The 23,179-nt window shown below is 47.0% G+C and overlaps 1 protein-coding gene across 1 annotated transcript; it reads right to left on the bottom strand.

The window, feature by feature from the left end:
- Window positions 1-375: 375 nt before the first annotated feature.
- On the bottom strand, window positions 376-22,953 carry FAM83C (family with sequence similarity 83 member C). Its single transcript, XM_066561679.1, has 4 exons — window positions 22,399-22,953; window positions 15,281-15,448; window positions 10,894-11,018; window positions 376-1,684 (listed from the first exon to the last, which is right to left on the bottom strand). The coding sequence occupies exons 1-4, from the start codon at window positions 22,951-22,953 to the stop codon at window positions 754-756; spliced, it is 1,779 nt and encodes a 592-aa protein (XP_066417776.1). The 3' UTR covers window positions 376-753.
- Window positions 22,954-23,179: the final 226 nt, after the last annotated feature.

Genomic DNA, 23,179 nt, shown 5'->3' with positions numbered 1-23,179 from the left:
TGGCACTGTCCCTGTCCCAACAGGAGCCATGCCTGGGCACCCCCTCCCTGCTGACACCTGTGGTGTAGGACAGCAGCCATGTCACCTGTGAGCTGACAGGCCACCCGCGACCCAGCTGCCACCTGAGCGCCTCGCTTGTGTGGAGGGGCCACCTGTGTTCAGGTGTGACCCCATCCGTGTGCTGACACCACTGCCGTGCCAGTGTCAGCCGTGTGCGGATGCCAAACATGTGCCCAAACGCGTCCCTGTCCCCTCCTGGCCTGGCACGGCTCAGCACGGCAGGGTGCTGGCCACACTCAGTGCTCACCCCCTCCAGCAGGACCCAACACAGCTTTTTCCAGCAGAACAACTCCTTTATTTTTCACATCCCCTTGCCTTTGGCCGTTTCATTTTCACCATATGGATACAGGGAGAGGAATTGCTCAGCATGGAGAGAACCAGGGCTCACCCTAAAGACCTCAATGGCCAGTTTCCAGGTGTAGCAATGGCTTTGATGTAAGTTTGAGGGGAAATGGTTCTTTCCCAAATGGGTAAAAAGAATTATATTTATGTGCTTTTCTCCCTCCTGCCACAATCATGTAATTGAAAATTTGAGCTGCAGTTGCTAATCTCGTCTGAATCAGTCATCTACATAGATTAGACACCTTTTAACAGGAACAAGACTAATGTTTTGATTCCAAGCCCCAGGCATGATGATTGGCAGGGAAGAGCAACCCCTGGAAAATCAGAGCAGAGGCCAGCTGGAGGCCCAGGTCAGAGTTCGAACCGACTGTGTATGTGTTTGGATTTTAGTTTGTTGTACTTGGTGATCAGGTCCAGCTTGCTGTGCCCCAGAGTCATTCTCTTCTCTGCCCCGTATGCGCTGTTCTTTTCCAGCAGCACATCCTCTGGGAACTTGTCATAGCAAGGCACTACGGACTTTTTATCCCGTTTGAGGTGGCTGTATGGGGAGAAAAGGTCAAAATGGCCATGTCCAGGGCTCTGTCTCTTTTCTACCCCATAAACCATGTTCTCATTTTCAGCTGGCAGCTCCCCAGAGGTGGCCACAGGAGCTCTCTGCTTCAGGCTGGTCCCGTTGCTGCTGGTGCCCTCTGACAGGGACTGCAGCTGCTGCCCCACTCTCGGCGGGGAGCAGTGGCTGCTGCTGGCCTTAGTGTCCCCCTGGTCCCCAGGTTTATTGGAGTAAGGCTCTGGCTGCAGGAATGTCCTTGCTATTATGAGGTTTGATTTGGGATACAAGGCTGGGGTAGGTTTATTTGGAGGACTGTTCGCTGAGTCTGGTGGTTCTTCTTGCTGTTTAGGGCAAGTAGGTTTCAGGAATGTGTCCTCCTTCCCCTTCTTATTGCTAGAATCAGAGCTGGAATCTTGCTTTTCCTGGTGTGCACTGCAGTTGGAGTTTTTCATAAAGGGAGACACTTTTATGCTCCTGATGCTCACATTGGAAAGGCTGCTGGAGGGGCTCAGGGTCTCAGTATCATTCCCCTGAGTGGGTTTTAGAAGACAGTTGTCAACTTTTGAGGTATTCCAAGAAGAGAGACACGTCCCGGGATCTGGCACACAGAAGCTGGTCACTGCTCTGGACTCTGCGTACAAGTACCGGAATTCCTTTTCAAACTCTGCAACAATTTGCCCACGGAAGTGGGTCACCAGGCCAGTGTGGACTTGGCTGCAAAGCCAGGTGAAACTGCAGGAAAAGAAACAAAACACACGTTAACTTCAGTTCACAGAGTGCCAAAATGCCTAGCATGGATTTTCACATTCCAGTGATGGATTCCTATCCGATTTGTGTTGTTACAACTTCCTCTAAGTAGGCAGCTGTGAGATTGCTCATGGACATGAATGTGCTCATCAATAAGTACAAAAGAACAACCCTAAAGTGGTTGTTTGATTTCTGCTTGGGGTCCCCTGCTCTTCCCTCGCCTTGGCAGGAGCTGTGTTCTCATGTCCTGACATCCCTGATGGGCTTGTAGGAACTGCCTTGAGCAGTGGAGGTCTCCAGAGACTACAGGAATACTCAGGACAGGAAGGATGATGATGTTTGCTGTAAGTATTGTTGTGGGATTCCCAAATGCAATAGAAGTTAATTCTTGGCTCAACAAGTCCAGTCCCTGCCCTCACAGTTAAGTGTTTTGGGATTTTTTTCTGGGAGCTCATCATATTCTACCCTAAAACCAAACTTTGCCCTAGCTGGGTAAAAACTTCCATTAATTGCAACTCTGCAAATTTTCCTTATCTGTTTAACCCTACCTCTTGTTTGTGCCCAAACTGTAACCTAATTAGCTCTTCCCCAATAAGGTACAGATTGTAACCACATTCTCTTCATCTTCCTTTTTCTGATTAAGCAGGGAAGTTCCTCTCCAGAGTGGGATCCCCAGGCTCCTGGTCATCCCAGTCATCAGCTGATTTTTTTATTCTTGCTATAGTCAAACCAGACCAGCACACTAAATGTGTCAAACAAACCAGAATTTTCAGAGGTGGCAGTACCAGCTGAGGGCTGTGTTATTGGCTGCTAAAGCAAGACACTGATTCTGAAGAGCAGGGTAAAATTACAGGAGCTCCAGGAGAGCAATTGTTGTGAGACATTACATTCTCAAGTAAATGTCATTTCAGGACAAGATACTGGCACTGTGTTTTGGGACCTCATCAATGCTTAGCTCACAAGAAAGCTATTTGGGAATTTCTAGTAGGAAACACAGCTCCTGGCCAGTCCCTGAGCACTCTGCAGTTGTTTTAAGTCAGACTGGTGTTTGGTATGTTTACACTCAGCAATCACACACCAAAGAGAAACATAATATGGACAAAAATACTCTGCTGCTTCATATCAAACCAGGTAAATTAGGTAAGAATGCAAAAGGAGTAAAAGAATGAAAAGATCTTTGTGGGTGGCATGAAGAGAACTCAGAAATACCATCCTGGAGGCCCAAAGCAAATGCACCCCTTCACAGAGATATTAGGGTGAAAAAATCAAACCAGAAACTACCTGGGATTGCTAAATGACAGAGGAAAAGCTCCAGAGAGATCATCTTTGAAAAAGATTGGGTCACATTTTGCAAAAGGGTAAAGAAGAAATATTCAGCTTTTTTTGAGGCACATGGTCCATGTGCAACAGGAAAGTTCAGATAATTCCTCTGCATCCATTTACTGTACAGGAGCTTGGGCTGCCCTGAGCCCCCTTGGCACAGAACTCAAGGGAGGATCAGTCTCCTGTTGAGATCTCTGTAGAAGAGATAAGAAAACATCAACAGAGCAGATATCAGCACCTGGGCAGGAGCAGGGATCATCAACATAAGAGCAGCCAGGGAATGCCAGGATGAAATAGCTCAGCTCCTAACCAGGCTCTGCTATCTCCCACTTGAAAGGGCTCTGGCTATCAGGAGACTGCCAGGGTGCTAATGTGATATAATGTTTTTTATGTTATAGACAGTTAAGTCTCACAAATTAGATAGACATAAGTTGTGTAGATAGACAAATTAGTAGAGACTCTTCTAAAGAATACAATTAATGGCCATATAGGAAATAGGAGATAACAGGAAAGGCAGCTTTGGCAAAGGAATGTTATCTCTCAGAAAGCCCTGAGAGTTCTTTGAGGAAATCCAGGAGTACAGACAGGGGAGATTTCATGGTCTGACACTGTCAAGGGCGTCTGTCCCAGGGCACTTCCTGGCTCCACTGATGCCTCTTGCCCCAGTTTGGGCATTCCTGTGTCCCAGTTTCCCATGCCAGTCCAATGAGGACCTGCTCACTCTGTGTCATGACAGGATGGGGAAGGAATTATCCAAGTCCCCTGGTGGCACAGCCCTCCTTGCCACAGCACAGGTTTCCAGGATGGGACAATGTGGTCTTGCAGCCGTGGCTATTCCCATCTCTACAAACTGATAAAGAACATTTTCTTCCCTGACTGGCATAGCCAGGGAATGATTTCTGGTATAAAAATGAGGCACTGGATGAAGTTCACAAGTTAAAAATCTAATACAGACAGAAAGAGGTGTTGTGCCTTGCACAACCCAACACCCACGTGGGCTTTGCAGCTCCTCCTGCCGCAGGCCACCCTGGATGCTAAAAGATCATAGCAGCTTCTAAAAGTGGTAGGACTTTCCTGACATTATTTTTTCCCTATAACAAACTGCTGCTCACAGCCGTTCTAGATCACCCTGGGACACAAAGACTCAGAGAGGATGGCTGCAGGATCGGATCCCCTCCGTGCCCTGCTTTCCGACCCTGCGGGAGCGGTGCAGCTCAGCCCTTGGCCGGGAGATGGAGGTGCAGCATCACCCCCTGCGCGGGGCTCTGCCGCGGGCCGGGCAGGAGCGGCAACAGCACCTGCGGTGTTCCACAAGTCTCCGTCTCAGCAGCATTTTCGACACCCGGATTAGTTCCCTGCGTGCCCCCCTGTACAGCCGTGCTCTGCTCTGGGCTCACGGTGGCCTTTGCCTTTCCTCAGCTGTTTGAACAGGTGACTCCACATCTCCACACTCAGCCTCTCTGCTTTAGCTCTTTCCAACAGACGGGATACCAATCTGCAGCAGAAGATTTTTTGCTTCTTTCAATAGTTTCTCAAACTCATTTTTATTTCACAAAGCCATTCTTTTCTTTCCATATGCCAGCACAAACTTGTGTTTTGTTTTTGCTCATGGCTAAATGCATGTACCACATAACACTCATTACTAGACCTTTGATTTCAAGTGACATTTTCTTTGATAAGGTAACAACAACCTGCCTTTATTGCAGCAACCTCTTTTAGCTTGCTCCCAACACACTTGAAATAATTTCCATTCCTTGATTCTCATCTTTGTTTTGATCCAAACCAGTGCAATGTACTCACTAATTTGGGCACCCATGTCTGTTATCTCTTACTTCTTATTCATCCTTCCAGCAGCAGACCTTGTCTCTTTCTTCTGGATTCACTTTTTATTTACACACCCAAGGACTTGCTCTTCCCTGCTCAGGTGTGCCCAGCAAGGCTGCACATCACTCATCTCCTGGCAATGTCACTGCATTGCTGCATGTGTCACCTGGGGTTCCCTTGCTGATGCACTGTGCTTCCCACTCCTTACACACTCCCTTTCTGCTTAATTAGAATTTCTTTCTTGAGGTGAGTCCTCATCAAGCTAGATCTGAAAATCCCTCTTCAAAGCACTTTCCTCTTGCTTGGGCCATGGATACCTGTGAGTATAAGCACCTTTCTTTGAAAGAAATTCCAGGCTTCCTTTAACTTCAAACCCATGGAACTTTATCTGTCCATTGCCAAATACTTCTGTACTTCAGTTTTATTTCTCCTGAAGCCATGTGTGGAAGCTTTTGCACTCTTGTAAACTTTCACCTCTCATTTTTCAGTTTCAGCTGCTGTGTCAGCTTCAACCCCAGATCCTGAGTTTCTCCCTACAGCAAACACTGGGCTCCTTCCTCTCTGTGCCCATGGCAGGACACAACCATACCATGACCATCTGTCATTTTCAGCAGAGAAATTTAATCTCCTCTAAGGCAACTCAGCACATAACTCTCTTTCAGGCTGACAATACCAGTCTGGTTCTAGTCTGTATTTCCTGTTCAAGATCCTGTTTAGCTCTAGCCCCTATTGGCCCTTGGGTTCTTTTCACCTGCTGAAACAGTAAATATCTTAAGTGCTCAAATAAACACCCTATTTCTTCTGTTACCCAGAATAAACCTAAATAGCTATTACTTAATTACATTTAAGATTTTAGATTATTGCTTTGCCTAGATACCTCAATCTAGGGTTTTTTTTCCTTTATTTAGAAGAAATATAATGTTAGTCAGTGTACACATAAGAGTTGAAGGGTCTAAACTAATTTGCCTACATTTGTTTAAGATAAGAGCTGTGAGCTTGGCTTCCATATTTAGAGAGTGCTGCAAAAATGTGCTTGATCTGTACCAAGAGGCAGCATTCTTTAATTTATCCTGATATATTTATCAGAATAAATTAAAGAATCATGGAATCACAGAACATCCTGAGTGGGAAGGGACCCACTGGGATCATGCAATCCAACCCCTGGCCCTGCCCAGACACCCCAACAGCCCCAGCCTGGGCATCCCTGGCAGCTCCTGGAGCTCTGGCAGCCTCGGGGCCGTGCCCATTCCCTGGGCAGCCTGGGCAGTGCCAGCACCCTCTGGGGAAGAGCCTTTCCCTGATGTCCAACCTAAACCCCCTGACAGTGCTCCATGTGGTTCTTATTGTATCAATGAATAAACCTGTGAGAGCAGAGGGACAGTTACACTATTTCTGCATAGTTGGATCCTTTTCTTCATTGCTCATCTCCTCGTTGCAGAGCTGCCAGGCTGGAGTGATGGATAGCAGGGAGCAGTGGATTGCTACAGACCAAAGCTGGGATGTGTAGCAGGTCACACAGTTAGGGATCACCCACTTCACTTTAAAAACAAATGCAAGAAAACTGTATTCTGATAAAAGGACAGGATGGAAATCAGTGACACTTGGGTAAGGAATTAGAATCAATGGAGAACATCTGAACAAATAAAGCTGTGTTTAGAAAAGTGCATGGTGGCTGTACTGGGAACTTTCTGAGCAGAGTGCTGATGGTAAATAAGCCACGTTGAGGGGGTGCTGAGAGACTAAGAAGGCAGAAAGCAGAGGGATAAAGGGAGATCCTGCTAGGATGAGTGGGGGCCACAACGAGGAGAGTTGCCAAAACTGCATTTTAGACACTATAAATGACCACTTGTTGGAAAAACTAACCAGAAAGCCAACAAAAGGAGAAACAACATTACCAGTTCAGAGAGTTTCATTGGAAAGTTCACTCAGCAAAAATAACCATGACCTAGCCATATCAAATATTCTTTCAGAACCAAAATAATCCACAACAGTAATGTTTAACTTCAAAGAGAAAGTGAGGAATGCTATTTAAAAGAAATTTAAAAGAGCAATCAAAAAGGTTAAATGCTTGAGGTGGCAAGAAGATTGTTTAAAGATGCTATGTTAGAGTCTCAGAGAAAACATACCTATCAAAATAAAGACATTTTAAATCATCAGAAAATCTCACCATAGTTAGAAAGGTGCATTAAATGAAAATATTAAAGCAAAAAGCCTTCATAAACTGTAAGTCAGCGATTTTCCAATTATAAACCAGAGAATAACCTATCATTTAATATTAAACATAGTAGCAGAGGAATGGAAAGTTTTAAATGTGAACCTTTTAAAGAGCTCCTGGAAAACTACAAACCAGCCAGTCCTATTTCCATACTGAACAAACTGGTAGAAGCAAATAGAGAGTAAAATGATTAGATGCATAAATAACTATAATCATAATGCTGAAGACTCAGCATGTTTTTGTGGAAGGAAGCCATGCCTCAAAAGCCTCTTGCAGAGCAGATCTTTGAGGGAGGCAGCAAGCACACAGATGTGCTTGATGTATCAAACTTGAACTTTCACAGAGATTTTGACATGGTCACTCAGCAAACACAATTTTTGTTGTTGGAAAAATTAAGTGATCAAGAAATACATACAAAGGAAGGTCTTCCCAACAAGTAGCAGCTGATTAAAAATACAAAAACTAGCAGTGGGTTCCATTTACCCACTGAAAACCCACAAGTTTTGTACTGGGATCAATGCTGTTCAACATGTTGAAGAAGGTACTAAAGAACTGTAGAAACTGTCCATGTCAGACCTCATGACAAAATTATTGTGGATCAAAAGAAAACTGGATAAACAGAAGCTGCAAGAGGATTTTATGGTAAGGGGAGGAATATGTGACAAAATGATGGACAATTAAATGTCAATAAATTCAAACTCTGGATACAAGAAATGACTGAAAAGCCAAGGATACTTCACCTGGAGAAGAGATGATTCACATGAGGCATTATAATGGAGGAGGACAAAATCATGGATGCAGTCAAAAAAGTAAATAGGAAACACTGATTTTCTGTGCCCAGGTTGTGGGAATTTAAGGACATCAAGTATAATTATCTGGCAGTAGGTCTACTGTAAACACCACAGACCACTTCTTCACACAAAACATAAATTAAACTGCATAACCCATTGCCAGAGGGTATCATGGAGGCCAGACACGGTGGGAAAGAGTGTCCTACAGCAAACTGAACACATAGAAGCACATACAACATAAGACCCCAGAGTCCTGAAACCTCTGATCCTTGCACACAGCATTGCTGAACTGCAAAACCTGCTGCTGGGTAAGAACACTCTTACCCTTGTCCCTGTATCATCCTGAGACACCCCTGGTTCCACTCTGGATCTTTGGCTTTACTCAGTAACTATTCTCATCCTTTGCATCTGGCTTTCCCATCTGCAGGGACAGTAATCTAAATATCTCCTATACAGGTTGCACTATACCAGAAGCAGACATCCTGATTTTCTGCTGTGAAAGTGTTTCTGACAAGTGAACAAACTCCTCAAGAAGAGACTCTTTCTGTTAGTACAGAACATCCTGTGCTTACTGGCACAGCACAGAATCAGATGTAAAACCCTATTCAACTGAAATACTATCTTCCAGAATTCCAGAAGTTTCAGCTCTGCAGAGCTCTGTAGAAAGGGAGCACATGAGAACCCCCAGTCCCTGCCCTTAACAGCACAGGGAGGAACTGACCCAGAGAGCTGCACCTGCATTTTAAGCAATACCCTGACTCTGGGCCACAGGGAAATCAGATGTTCCTCCAGCTGTGCAGTTCAATCCAGCTGACACATGCTCAACTTTAGTCATCCAAAAATGAGTGATCCTGATGAGTTATGTAATCCCTGCCCCTGCAGCCAATGGAGATGGATAGAGGGATTTAAAAGACAAGTATATGTGACATGGGTTAGTTGTGGGCTCAGCAGTGCTGAGGGAACAGTTGGACTCAAGGCTCTTAAAGGGCTTTTCCACCTGTGATTCACTCCATTGTTTTTCAGTGTCTTAGGATGGTAAAAATGCCACCAGACACTGCTCTCCATGATGTTTAGAGATTTGACACAACCAGTTTCAACCATATACTCCCATTTTTCATTCATTTTGCCTGAGTTTGATGAGGTGAGATCTCCACTCTTGGAGTTGAAGTCATCACCAGAGGAGAAGGTGCAGCTTAAAGCTACAGCACTGATGAAGACACTGGTAGCCTGAGGGTCCAGCATGTGCTCACAGAGAGATGGAAACTGAGGGAAAGGGAGAGGGAGAGCAGTGGTCAAGGAGATCTGGTGGAAGGAGGATAAAAGTGTTGCCAGGACAACAAATTCACAGAGCAGGCAGTCCTGAGGAGCTGCACTGTTTGTGAAGGATCATATAATGTTCAACAGTGTGAAAATACTGTGGGAAGGATTTGCAAGTGGCAAAGTAACTAAATAGAGTCTAGTAATAAAACTATAGAACATGAACAGTAGTTCTGACTCTCTGATCAGAACTGTGGAGAAAATGTTAACTGAGATCACAGAGGCTGCAAAATTAGGATGGGCAGCAACAGGAGATTTCATCCATTCATACACTTACAGGTTAATGTTTCACTGGGATGAACCATGGAGAAAAACTTTTTGGAAGCAATAAATGATTACATGCCAGAATTAACTAGTCTAAATTGTTTGACCCACAAGAAAAGATGTGATTCAGGATGTGGTCTGGAATGGGGCATAAGACTTGGTTCCAGAGGCAGAAGTGGAAGAACACGTTTGTATGAATGATCACAACACAATTTTAACTCTTTAGTGGAGAGCAAACTAAATAAATGCAGCATGTGGAGGTTCAATTTCAAGAAAGGTAGCTATGTAAAAATGCAGCAATCTGTCAAAAAGAGCTGAAAGGGACCAGACCAAAAATCCCCAGGATGACTGGGGCTGTAGGTTGTTCACAAATGCTGTACTGGCAGTCAAAGAATCGTGGACTCATTTGAGGCCTGGGTGTCACAAGAGTGATGGCAAGGCCATAGCTGAGAACCTCAATGAACTTCCTGCATCCATCGCTGGTGCTGGTGACATTGAGATGTGCTTCACTCCTTGTATCAGCACCACCAGAAAGGCCAAGGGCTGAGAGGTTTCCCCTCTGATCCCACCTACAGAGAGGGCTCTGAGTGCAGTCTTGAGGCCCACACACCCCTGGAGCTGCCCTCTACTCTGGGGCATGCAGAGCATGCTGAGAAGAACAAGATTCCTGCTAGCATGGAGAATCACAGCCTCTTGGAAAAGGACAAGAGGGCAAAGGCAAGCTCAGCTCACCAACCTGCTGGAGTTGGTGAGGGAGCCACTGAGCACATGGATGCCCTCGGGCATGGAGGGGTGCAGTGAAATTCCCAGGCTTTCAGGTGATCCTCAGGTCCTTCAGGTGGTTGGATACCTCACTGAAGGTGAGCAAATCCAGAAGAACTGAGCAAGTGGACAAATATGTGGCAGATGAACTTCAGTAAAGAAAAATGTTGTGTATCCATTGGGGAAAATGATCTGTATGATGCTGAACCTGGAACAGCTCAGGAAGCTGTCTGACATCATCAGCTCAGAGTGCCATGGCAACTAAAACATGCAGTGAGTGTCGGCCCCTGCCAGCAAGGGCCACAATCACAATCCAGGGTCTGAGCATCTTTGATCCCTCTTGAACACCTAGGTGCAGCATATCAGGGGGGCCACATGCAGTTCTTGTCTCTGCACTTCAAGAAGGAGGTAGTGAGGTCACAGAGGGTGCAGAAAAACAGAATTAAAAAGGCTGAGGGATGCAGCAGCCACTGTATGAGGAGAGACTTCTGAAAAGTTTGAGGTCTTCAGGTAAGAAAAGGGCAGGGAGGGTGGGTAAGGTGGAGGTTTGGAAAACTCTGAAAGCCCTGACTGAGGGGAATGCAGGGTAGCTGTTGAACCACCATGCAGCACCAGGAGTTACATTATTCAGTATTTTGGTAAGGAATATTTCCTCAGTGTCACCAGTCTCTGCCACAGTAGTTGCTGTATTTTCTTACCTGTATGTACCAGCAAGAACTTGGTCACAATCAACCAGGACAAACTTCTCCAGAACCTGGCCTGCAAATTTCTTGCCTGCTTTGCTGTAGTACGTGTCTCCACTCAGGCACCTTATGCGCATGTTCTGAAACCAAAGCAGGGAGAGTTGGTAAGGGGCCATGTACTGACCTAAACTGAGGTGTTCCCTTGTGCATCACTGCTGGACTCCCTCAAGCTCATGCTCTGCTCTGAGAGGTAGAACTCAGCAAGGCATTAAGTATTTCTTGGCTCCTACATACCAAATATTTTGTCATACTGCCTGCTTCTACAGGATAAAAAACCCAGCAAAAATTAACAAGTTGCACTTGAGTGCAAATTCTGGTTTGAAAAAAACTTTGGAGAATCCTATGAGCCTACAGATAATTTCTGACGTATGTAAAACTATCCAATTTCTTCCAGATTATTAATGATATTCAGCACCCCACTAGCTGATGGCTCTGCATTAAGTAAATTTTGATGCATAACAACTAGCTAGTTTCTAATCACTAGAGTGTGCTGCTCTGATTTTATACAATTACAGGCTTAAAACTAAAACATCACTCAATGAAAAAAGACTTAGAGGAATATCTACATTTTAAGGAATTCCTTTTACCAATACATTTAAAAATTATATTAACATTTTCAGCTGCTATACTCAATTGAAGCAGACCTGATGCTCCACTGCAAATACTTCTCTGATACAACCTTGACCTGTAAAACCAACTGCCCAGAATAAACTGGGGAATATGGCTCTTGGTATCCATTGGGAGCCTCTGTCATAATGCAAGGTGTTTGCCCATAATAGAAGTTACTTGCACCTCAGGTGAGGAAGGCAGAAGAGCAGAACAATCACTGGAAGTTGTTAGTGACCTGCTCTGTGTGATACAGTGCCAAACAAAACATCTGGCACGTAAATAAACATCCCCAAGGCTACACCTCCGCGGGGCTGCCAGGTCATCCCTTCCTGCCCTCCAGGCCAGCTCCCCTGACACCTGTCACATCTCTGGTACAGCAGGAGCTGTCACAAGCTGTCACCACCTGCACTTGACTGGGCAGACCCCTCTGTGGGCAGCCCATTCCTGCCGAGCACCAGCCCAGCTACAGACAAAGCCCTAGAGCAGCTGGTGGGGCCAATTTGCTCCTGGCAGACAGAGCTGGGTGCTCAGGGAATGTGGCGCTGCCCCTCGGCCCCCCAGCAGATTTCTGGCCAGGCCAGGCAAGAGACAAGCACCAGCAGGGATTTGCCTGCAGATGTTCACCCCAGAGCGTGTCCCACGCCCCTTCCAGCCTTCTGGAGCTGTCCCTGGGCACCCCAGTGCCCCCTTCGCCTTCCTCCCACGGGGCTCAGGGCAGGGACCCTCGGGGTGAGGAGCGGGGCAGGGACCCTGCAGCTTCCTCTGCTGTCAGAGTCCCCGCGGGCAGGAGCTGAGCTTTCCCCGGGGACACCGCCAGGCGGGAAAGGCCCGGCTCCCACATTGCAGTGAGGGTCTCCAGGTGAGAAAGGCAGAAGCAGCAGCAGCAGCAAATCTGCTCCTGCCCAGAGCCCATCCAGGCTCTCTCTTGCAGTGGGCAATGGCAGCTGGGGACAGCAGGGAGAGGGCAATCATTTATGATGCTGCCCCTAATATTGCCCCTGTTTTCTGCTCAGGGGATTTCCTGAGCTTCTTGTGGTTTGTCTCAGTGGGAAGCCCATTGTGATCTCTTCTCCAAGTGCTGGTCCAGTCTTCTCTTGAGTTCATGGAAACCTCTAGCAAGTTACAGAGCTGAAGCTTCAGAATTTTGACATTGTGGCTTTCACTTCTTGGCTTTTTATGTCCCAGAACATGTCCTCATCTGCCACGTATGAGAAGGGAGAAATCTTTTCCCCATAATGACAGTCGTGCACTGGAACAAGTTACCCAGAAAGACTGTGAGGTCTCCTCACTTGGAGATCTGCCACATGAGACCAGGTAAAGTGACCTCACAGGTGACACTGTTTTGAGTGGGAGGCTGGGCTGATGACATCCTAAGGTCCCTGCCAACTTGCATTAACCTGTGATCCTCTGAAATGACACCACAAGTTGCTGATTCAGACCAAGATAACACTGGATACTTAGTGAGGTCTTCACCTTATCCTGTGGCCAGTCAGCACAGGGAATTTTTCTTCCAGTGGCAAAGTTTCAGTAATACTGGTTTTCACTGGGAGGAGCTTCCTCCCCCCCACCTCCTTCCTGGGGAAAATAAAACAACTTCAGGTAAATTCCATAAATTTGTCACCACAGTATTTCTTCACTCCCTTTATCCTTTCCAAGGCTGGGTGAGTTTTTGATATCTGGTTCATTTTCATCATCATCTTCTTCCTCTTGTCAATCCAGACCCTGAATAATCCCAACAAGATGAGAATCCTGCAGTCTTGCAGGAAAGACACCCTGGTACTACTCTTGCTCCATCCAAACAGTAGCTCCAGGTTCAGCAGACAGATGTTTGAAAACTCCAAGTTAAGGCTTCTGCTGTCTCTGCTGCCAGTGCTCCACACAGGATTTTCTGATGCTCAGCACTGGAATTTGCCACCAGCAGACTCACATGTTGTTTTCTGAACTAAGATGCTGGAGGAGCAATTACCCCAAATTCCCCATTCAAGCCCACATTGTCACCAATTATTCCAAATGGAGATTTACTGCCACATCCTGTCACAACTTAGAGGCAGGAATAAAATATGTACCCTCATTCCACTCAGATGTGTATTCAGCCTGCAGGTGATGGACAGCACAGGTGCATCAGGTAAGAGACACTTCAGATGGAGAGCTGCTAGTGAGTCATGGAATGGGGAGGCATGGAATGGGTGTTAATTACCCATTCAAGCACACGACATGACATCAGGCATAACAAAGAGACACAGACATCTCCACGGATATAAACTCATTCTAATTTTAAATTTTAGCAATGGCCACCTCATAGACAAGAAGGAATAAAATATATTTTTGAGAGATGGAATTCATCTGAATGCACCAGGTCACTTCAGTGTGGAAGCTATTTATGGAAGCCAACATGCTCCAGCATGGAGGAGTTTTCCCCAAGAGCTGCCATCTCAAGGGTCAGGATGAAATGGGTCTGGCTTGTAAGAAACAAGACAGGGCAGAGCTTCACCAGCACGGTGGAAGAATCACAGAATCATTTAGATTGGAAAATACATCCAAGATCATCAAGTCCAACCTTGTCAACTGGACCAGAGCACTGAGTGCTTCTCTAAAGAAGCCTCTGTAAATTAACCTTTTTGTAGACAGGTTAAAAATAGGGATAATTAAGACATCCTAGCTGCACCTATTTGGAATATCCTGTAAAACATTGGTTTTGCATTGTCCCTAGCTTGTTTTTAGCTAGGAATACCTTTGAGCTAACTGGAAAATTTCCAAGTGTTCCCCACAAAAATGAAGGGAAAACCCATGAAACTGGAGGCTGGAGTGGAGTCAGTGCTCCAGGGAATCCTGTACACCTAGGGAAGAAGCACAGCCAGCACTGCTGGCCTTACAGGAATAACAAATGACAACAAAAAAACCAACTTCCATTGAGAGGTGGTGGCCAGAAATGGGGATCAGCAAGATACAGGGGTGTGTCTCTGAGTCTGCAAGTTTCCAAGAGAGCTTGTGGCACTGTCACATTCATTTTTACATTTTATCTGCTCTGGGCACCACATGCTGGGTGATGGGCACCCACTGAGCAGGAATCAGGTTTTTCATAAATCCAAATCATGGGCCCACAAATGAATTGCAAAGCCTAAAAGCAGATCTTAACATGAGATTTTTAACCTGTGCTTTCAGCAGAAGGAAGCGATGGGGTTTGCAGCAGGACATCTGAGGGGACTCACTGCTTCCCTTGCCCTCCCAGCTATTGCTCTGCAGCAGCTCTGGGCAGAATTTAAATCCCTGAGCTCAGGGATCTGAACTATGAGCAATTTTAGTCTTGCAATTCTATGTCCTAGAGCAGAGGCTGTGTTCTTTCTCCCCCATGTCCAGATGATACAGGTTCACTTAAACCAAATTTCCAGGCGTCTCCCTGCATCTCTGCACCAGCCCAGCAAAGTGTTCAGCAACTCACTGCATCTCATTGGCTCCAGATTCATGCTCCCTGCATGGAAAACTGAAATGAGGACCATAAAACATCAATATATGGGACTAGGAGGCTCCTGCATGCCTTCCTCTGTGCTTCCAGATCTCAATTTCCTAGAGCAAACAGCCGTGGCTCCTTAGCCTGGGACAGGGAGGGAAGGGATAGATTCTGGGGAGAAGGGATGAGTCCTAGGGACCAGGCAGGGGAACAGAACACAGGGTACATCATTTTTATCAGTTCCAAGACCTCTTTATCATATCCAGTGTGTGACTGAAAACTTACAGGGAAGCTGTCCTGAGTAAGAGCCATCTTATTGCACATTTCCACAAAATGCTTCAAGTACTCTTCATCCAGGATCAGGTAAACGGGGATGTGCCGTCTGCTTGAGGCCTCCAGCAGGTCACACAGAATTTCCATGTCTGTAAACAGATCCATCACAATTGCTATCACCTGGCCAGGAGAAAAGAGGTGTGGGGGGAAAGAAACACAAGAGACTGTTGAAATCTCATGTCCAAGTGAATTGTGCTTTAAACTATATGCTATAAACTATTCAAACCTCCTGATTTACTGAGATGCCATGGGCACGTGAATGGAGAAGATTCTGGACCTTTGTGTTTAACAGCCCTTACCCCACTCTCACAGCTAAAATCAAATTTTAATAACTGTGAAGACAATTCCCACCTGGGTACCTCCTGTCTCATCTGCTATTCGCAGAAAGGAGTAGCTGAAAGGGTAACACATGCACAAAATCTGAATTTCAGTGGTCCAATAAGTATGTGTTGCCTTAAGAAAATATGCCAAGAATAAAGAATATAAACAAGAGCTGAGACTGAGCAAAATCATTGTTGAATCAGCAAGAGTGACTCTACATGACTGGCAGATTAATACAAAAAAGTACAAATTTTTTTCAGGACGGACACACTACCAGGTGAGGGAGAAGGTATTGTGATAAAGTATGTGCAAATCCTCGTGTCAAGATTAGATCCTAGGGGTGCCTAGACAAAATCTGAGAATAATGTGTGTGGAAAGGATCCGTCCCCTTTCCCTGCTGGCAGAACTCCTGCTCATGCAGCCAGGGATGCAAGTGATGGGTATGAAACCTGACAGGAGGAAGAAGGAATAACGCTAAGATTATTAAAAAATAAAAATATATGTATCTAAATAAAGTGAAGATAAGGTCTTCAAGGAAGGGGTTTTAAATAGGAAAAGAATTTTAAAGAGAACTGGCAGTTCTTTAAAGAATAAGGTTGAAAAAGACCATGGCAATCCATCCCACTGTGGAGATAGAGTGGGAGGCAGGAGAATGTCATGGCTACATGAATTCTACAGAAACTGGAATGAAAATACAGAAAACAGAAGGTAAGTCATGACAAGCAGCTACTACAAGTGAGTTGACCCAGGATCAGACAATCCAAAGTATAGAATGACCTGCAACAAGAACAATGCATCAAGGGAAATCAGGCATAAATAGATTCACATGGGATTGGAGACCCTGTTGCTCTGTTCCTCATGGAATGAAGTTGCCAACAGACAACACTGAGGGGCCCTTTATTTGTATGAGGAAGTGACTGTTGGGATCCATCTGTTGGCTGTCACTGTCAGGGTCAAGGGGGACACCTTGGACGAGGAAGGAAAGACAGGAGAGCATTTGCTGAGCAGGATAATTTGTCACTGCACCTGAGGGTGCAGAGCACCTGGTGACTCAGACCTTGAAGCATCAGCAGTTAACACTGAGAACTCATGGCAGATGGGAACACACTGCATGATGGAAAAGTGTAGGGGAGGATTTACCATCAGCCAAACTTCTTTTCAAAAGCTGAAAAAAACCAGTGAAACTACTGTCCAAGTACTTTAGTCCCAGTCTTTACCATATCATAGTGAATAAGGTAACTGGTGCTGGTAAGTTGGGTGTATAACCCTGATTTGTGTTTCTGCACCTGCCAGAGAATGCCCAAATAAAGATGAACCAAAACTCACTAAATTTGGGAGTGAAGCTCCAATAACCTATTCTGCTTCTCAGTGCTCATGCCCTGCACCACACCTGGCACAGAAAACCCAATCAGCCCTGCTGCCATTGTACCCCCACGAGGAGGGAGCCTGTGCTCCAGCACCTCCACTGCCTGTGTTATGTGCATGGCCACAAATGCAACTCTCCATAGTCCAAATCACCCCATGGATCTCACCCCTGCAGGGTGAGCCTTCCTCTGCCACTGCTGCTCACCTGCTGCTCACCTTCAAACCAAGAGCTAAACGCAGCAGATGGCAGTGAGGTTAGATTTTACATGTGCAGTGGTTCAAGCTGTAAATAGGAACAAGGGAAATTGCAATCATGGCATGGGGCTGATCTGGAATAGCTTCAGAAAAGAGGAGAGGAGCTCCAGCTTTAACTGTCCTTGGATTTGTGCTCCAGACTGCCACACTGGCCCAGATTGTTCCCTGCCCAGTAGCTCTTCTGGTCCATTTTCATTAATAAACTGCCTCTTTCCAGACTCACACTCATGGCCTCAGAGCAGTCACAGGCAGAGCAGGGCCCCTGAGCATTCCCTGTGCTCTCTAGCCCAGTCTTCTGCTTGGGGGCTGGCTGCTCTCACCCTGTACAGGCCATGGAGAGACCTTTGCACAGAGGCCAAAGTGGAGAGGACAACAATGTCAGAAGGCTGATTCCTGCTCCCTTGGGGATTGACCCTTTTGCAGATGGACAAAGATACTATGGGTTTTGTCCTCAAAACCCATCCCTGTGATGATGCCCAACACACTGTCAGTGGTCCGAGACCCCAGGCCCAGCTCACCGCAGCAGGGCTTGGGGAAGAACCTTCCCAGAGGATGGTGCGATCCCAGATATCCACGTGGGACACGAGGCAGCTGTCAAGAGCTAAAAATCATTCCTGCTGTCCAGGCCAAAACCACATCTCCACCCTCTCACCCTGGCCCTGGGAGATACAGGCTCTAAAACCTGACTCCAAAGGGCACCTCTTCTGTAGCCCTTGTCAGTGTTGTCTTCCCAGAAGCCTTACAAGGATTTGGCAAACTTCTCCCCTCTTGAAACATGCCCATGTCTCATAGAGAGCAGAGTCAGCCCAGGAGGAGCTCTGCAAGCACTGAGAAGCATCTTCAACTTCCCAAATTAATGTTGCTGCTGGTCTATCAGCACAAGGTACCACTGAGACCCACAGTATGAAAGGACTTTGCCACATCTCTCCACACTGTCCTCCACCCAAAGGCCAACTGCAATTTAGCCAAATTTCTTTGATGGGTCACACATCCTCTGATGATGAAGACCATGAAAAAATGATAGCCCAGACCTTGTGTAAAGCCTCAGGCAAGTCCCTCTCAGCCAGACTTCACCTCATGATATTTGAGCTTATCTCAAGCTTAGGTTTGAGGCAGGTTTGTCCTGGGGAAGTCTGTCTGCTTGGGAAGTCAGTGGGATGGAGTCAAGGAAGACCAAAGCTCCTTGGTCCCCAGATCCACATGTTGAGGGGCAAGGCCTGTACCCGGGGTGCGCAGGAGATCCACGCCACTTGCTTTCCTCTACCAGTGCTTGCAGGCTTTGGCAGGGCTGGTTGCCACAATTCAGGCTGATCCTTGCCCCAGACCAGCACTGCTGGGGCCTCAGTGCTCCCTGTGAGAGGGACGGGGCTGAGCAGGCAGCACACACAGCCCAGAGTCACCCGTGGCAGGCAATGCCAGGCTGGATGCAGCCAGAGCCCCAGGCAGCAGGGCCAGCTTGTGCAAGCTGGGTGGAGCCCTGATAGTCACACTCAGGCTTTCCAAAGCGGGTCTTGGCTTGGTCTGGAGGTGGAGCAGGCTGCAGCTCTGCTCACATCTTCCTTCCCAGCGCTCCCAGTGTGCAGCACAGCCGGTGCTGGCAGGAAGGACAGACCCCGTGTGTGCTGCAGTGGGCACAGAGGGGAGGCTGTGCCCTCCCTGCAGGCGGAGATGCCCATGTGGGGCTGCTCTTTATAACTGTGGGTATCCATAAGGGCACTGAGATCAGCACACCCTTTTGGAAATCAAAGCAGGCAGCTCTTACAATAACATCAGATCAACCCCAAAGCCAAGAAATTTTGGGGGAAGAAGACCCTGGAAGACTTTTCCCCTTAAACCCCCTAAAGAAGTGGGAGTTGAGTATCCAAGTACCATCTGCAATTCAGGTTCCCAACAGCTCATGTCTCACATTTAAAGCTTTGTGGGCATTCCAGGCAATTGGGCCATACAAACCTATGCCTGTGTCAGTGCCTCCAGCCCCTCTGTTTCAGTGGTGGGGGCTGCAAGGCTGGCTCGGGGCATCCCTGCTCCTCACCATGCCCACCCCAACCTCTGAGCCCATGGCTTGGCCTTGGCAGGTCAGGATGTTAGAAACACAGCTGCCCCACAGGCTTTAAAAATACTCACACCTTGCCATTGTAGGGTTAAACCATGACATTTCCAAACGAACTTCTGGAAACTCACAATTCAGCAATTACTGGAGTCATCACTTTAGGAATTACAGCACTTACCAGATCCCCACTGGGGTTTGCCATCTGTCTGGTTTCTAACCAGCACAGCTGGTTTTACTGGTATTTGCCAATAGCAGTGTGGTTTGGGTCATTACTGCAGTGGTGCCATTTGATCTCTTGCTTCCCTGGGGACCATCAGGGACCCTTCTCCCACCAGGCACAGACAGAGTCCAAGGGGCACAAGAGGGGTGAAAGAAGCAGCATGGACAGTTCAAACCAGATTGGAGCTCATCCAGCAAGAGCAAAATTTTAACAGTATTATCAAATAAAGGCAAAGGTGTGGCTGTGCTGCATCTTCTTATGTCTGCAAAGAGAAAAGCTCAAATCTGAACATCAGTCTTCAAAGAGAGCTGGTTAAACACAGCGAAGGCAAAAGACCAACCTCACCAGCCAAAGATACCCATGAAACAAATGCTCCTTTTGCTAATTTGTCAGCACAAACATGCTGTTGCAAGAGATGTCAGCTGATGTTGTTCTGTTCTGATGTTGTTCTGATGACTCTACCGGGAAGAAGCAAACAGCATTTCAAGACACACACCTCCCTGTCTGCAGGACCTGGGAAGAGCAGTTGGGGATCTCAACATCTTTCCCACATCACACCAGCACTGTATCCCCCATGGGAGGAGAAACTCCCTAAAAGAGGGATCTATGACAACAGCTAAAAGTCTAGTGGCAAAAATATTGGAAACATAGAAAGAGCAGCTGCAAACCAAAAACCAGGTGGTTCTCCAAATGGTTCATACTGGCACTTCAAGCAAAGGAAGTTTTTACCTCTGGTAGCAGCTCTTGTCAATTAGACACATAAGTAACATCTTTTTGGATGGTTTGTTGAGCAAAATGACTCAGTAAGTACTTAAATATGTATAACTGAGATTGTGAATGAGCTGGAGTTGCCATCAATCATAGGGTTAATCATGGGAAGCACTGGCCAGAGCTGCTAATCCAGAAGCCAGTAGAACACCAGTAATAAATCAGTAAGATACTTAAAAACTCATTCTCAAATTTTACACAACAGTAAAAAGCACTGTGGGAAACCTCCAACTCAAACATGAAGGGCAGAAGATTGTCAGGGCTTTGTCAACCCAAGCAAAGAAAGCAAAAAGCTCAGAATGTACTGAAAGTACAATAAAGCAGCCACTGCCCAGGCAACTTGCCCATAGAAACTGAGAAGTTCCTGTGAACTGAGAAAGCAGCAAGATGTTTTTCCTGTGGCTTAAAGGATCATTATATCACTGAAGATCCGGGACACGTGCTGAGTGAGGGGAGGACACTTCTTGGTAGGCATTTACTCTGTGCATTCAACCATGACTGTGCCTTAATCCCCACTCCTGACAAGGATGGGGTCAGTATCACAGAACTTTTCAGATCATTTAAGCTACCATAAATCAGCTGCCTGCAAGGACAAACAAAGCTTTTTATCACTTATTTCCTGGACCAAAACTTCCTGTAGTTGCCTATAAGATGCAGTGGAAGTTCAGGCATTAAGCAAGGGCTGCTTACAACTGAGCAGCAGTTCATGTGGCAAAATGGTCTTTTGGGCAAAAGAAAAAAGATCCCCATTCACTTCATATCACACCCAAACTTCACTGATATCTGGCTCTTTGAGGATGTTTTAATGGTGTGCAGCAATCTGAGCTGCTGGGAATACATAAATTCATTTGCTCAGCTCAGCTGAGGGTTACAGAAGAACACACTTGAGCTGCAGTCATCCAGGTGATTCCTTATCTCCAGCTTTTACACAAGCAACAATGAATATAAGGAGTGACTGAAGTTAAATAGGAAACTACTGGAGTGATAAGAGAAACTGCCAGAAGTGGACTGGTTAAAGTGAACTTTGCTCTAAATGTTTCTTCAATAACTCAACACAAATACTACAAAAGAAGATTGATGTGAAACAGCTGAAAAGAACCATGAAGAGGACAAAAAGCTGAAAATGCGTCTGAGATAGTTGTCTGAGCTGCTGCTTTCACACAGAGTACAGTGGCAAAGCGAAAGAAACAACAAGCAGCATAATTGAGTGAATAAATTCATGCCAGCATTGTGCTTGGTAGGCAGGCACTGTAATCATCCAGTTTTTATTACATCCGAGGGTTGTAATAACACACCAGAAACTGTGCAATGGGGCAAAATGGGCTGATCTTACTCATCCCTGGGGAGGCACAGACATCAAACCTAGGAGACAGGATTCTAACTTAATTCAAACCACTGGCAGGGATTTTCAGTTCCACAAATTTACTCAGGTCATATGTGGTGAGGTCCTGGCCTAGGTTGCTCAGAGAAGCTGTGGCTGCTCCATCCCTGGTAATGTCCAAGGCCAGGTTGGACAGGGCTTGGAGCAACCTGGGATAGTGGAAGGTGTCCCTGCCCATGGCAGGGAATGGAATGAGATGGTCCTTAAGGTTCCTTCCAACACAAACCATTCTGAGATTTTCTCTGTGACAGCAGCTCACCTGTGGTATTGTCTTGTCCAGCTTAAAATGATGTCCAGGGCTGGAGAAAAGCCCTGGCCATGCAGAGGGAGCAGAGCTGGGAGGACACACAGAGGCAGGGACACTGCAGAGCCAGGGGCACAGAGCTGGCTGGGACACACAGAGGCAGGGACACGCAGGCCCTGCCACACACCCCACTGGGCTCTGGGACTGCTGTGCATCCCTGCAGCTATGGACACAGAGAGCCTGCGAGGGCACTGCCTGCATGATGTGAAATCCCAGGCAGAAAGAAATGACAAGGAAGGAAAGGAGCAGGAGCAGCTACAGGTCTGCTGCAGGAAAAGCAATCACATCATGCCAGACATGGAGAGAGCAGCGACAGCGTGGAGCGTGTGGTCACAGGTGTGGGAGCAGCAGCAGCCCCGGGCACTGTGGCACAAGGCTCCCCGCAGGGACACAGCTCTGTACGTACCGTCCGTGCCCGGCTGATCAGAGACCGGACCAGATCCTTAATGCTGTTGGTTTTGTTTCTTTGGAAAATCACAGTGGCCTGAGTCTGGCCAGACAGCGTGAGGAGAGGTGTCCCTGGCCACCCCAGCTCCAGCTCCGGAGGGAGCACATCTGACATGAGGGGAAAGTAGGTGCCTGATGTCAGTTCAGAGTTGAGGGAGAACCCGTCTCCAGTGTCTGCATCACCAGGGTCAGCTTCTTTGTCTTTCATTGCACTGGGGTCTGGGAAGCTTTGGTTCCTCTGATGGCTGATGTATTCCATGTCCAAGGTGGAAAGAAATGGCAGCTCCCTCTCCTCGGCGATGGCGCTCAGGTAGCCACGCTCGCCCTGCTCGAGGAAGGCGTCGATGGCCAGCCTGGCTGTCTCGCTGTGCTGGAGCACCAGCGGGGTGGGCTCCCTCCACCACGGCTTCTTCAGCTGCTCCAGGCGGCTCTTCAGTGGCCCAGACACCCCTTGCTGGCTCCCATAGCTGCGGTGGAGCTGGGGCCTCACCTCGACTGCCAGGTAGTTGAACATGACTGGAGCTGCTGATGCCGAGAGGTGTCTCTCCTGCTGGATTAGTCCTGTGTCCGTCTTCACGTCTTTTCTGCCCCTCCTGTACTCTTGAGCTCCTCCCAACAGGTTCCTCCAGGATTCAGCATAAGCTCAACTCCTTAATCACCAGGTACAGCCTCCCACTCCGGGGGAGGAGCCGCCTTTCCCAGCTCCCTCACCCGGCTTCCCCAGACACACACCCGATACT

Source organism: Molothrus aeneus, chromosome 17 (genome assembly GCF_037042795.1).
Source record: "Molothrus aeneus isolate 106 chromosome 17, BPBGC_Maene_1.0, whole genome shotgun sequence".
Classification (NCBI taxonomy): Eukaryota; Metazoa; Chordata; class Aves; order Passeriformes; family Icteridae; genus Molothrus; species Molothrus aeneus.
Note: the sequence above shows the minus strand (reverse complement) of the source record. Positions and strands in the feature narration are given on the sequence as shown.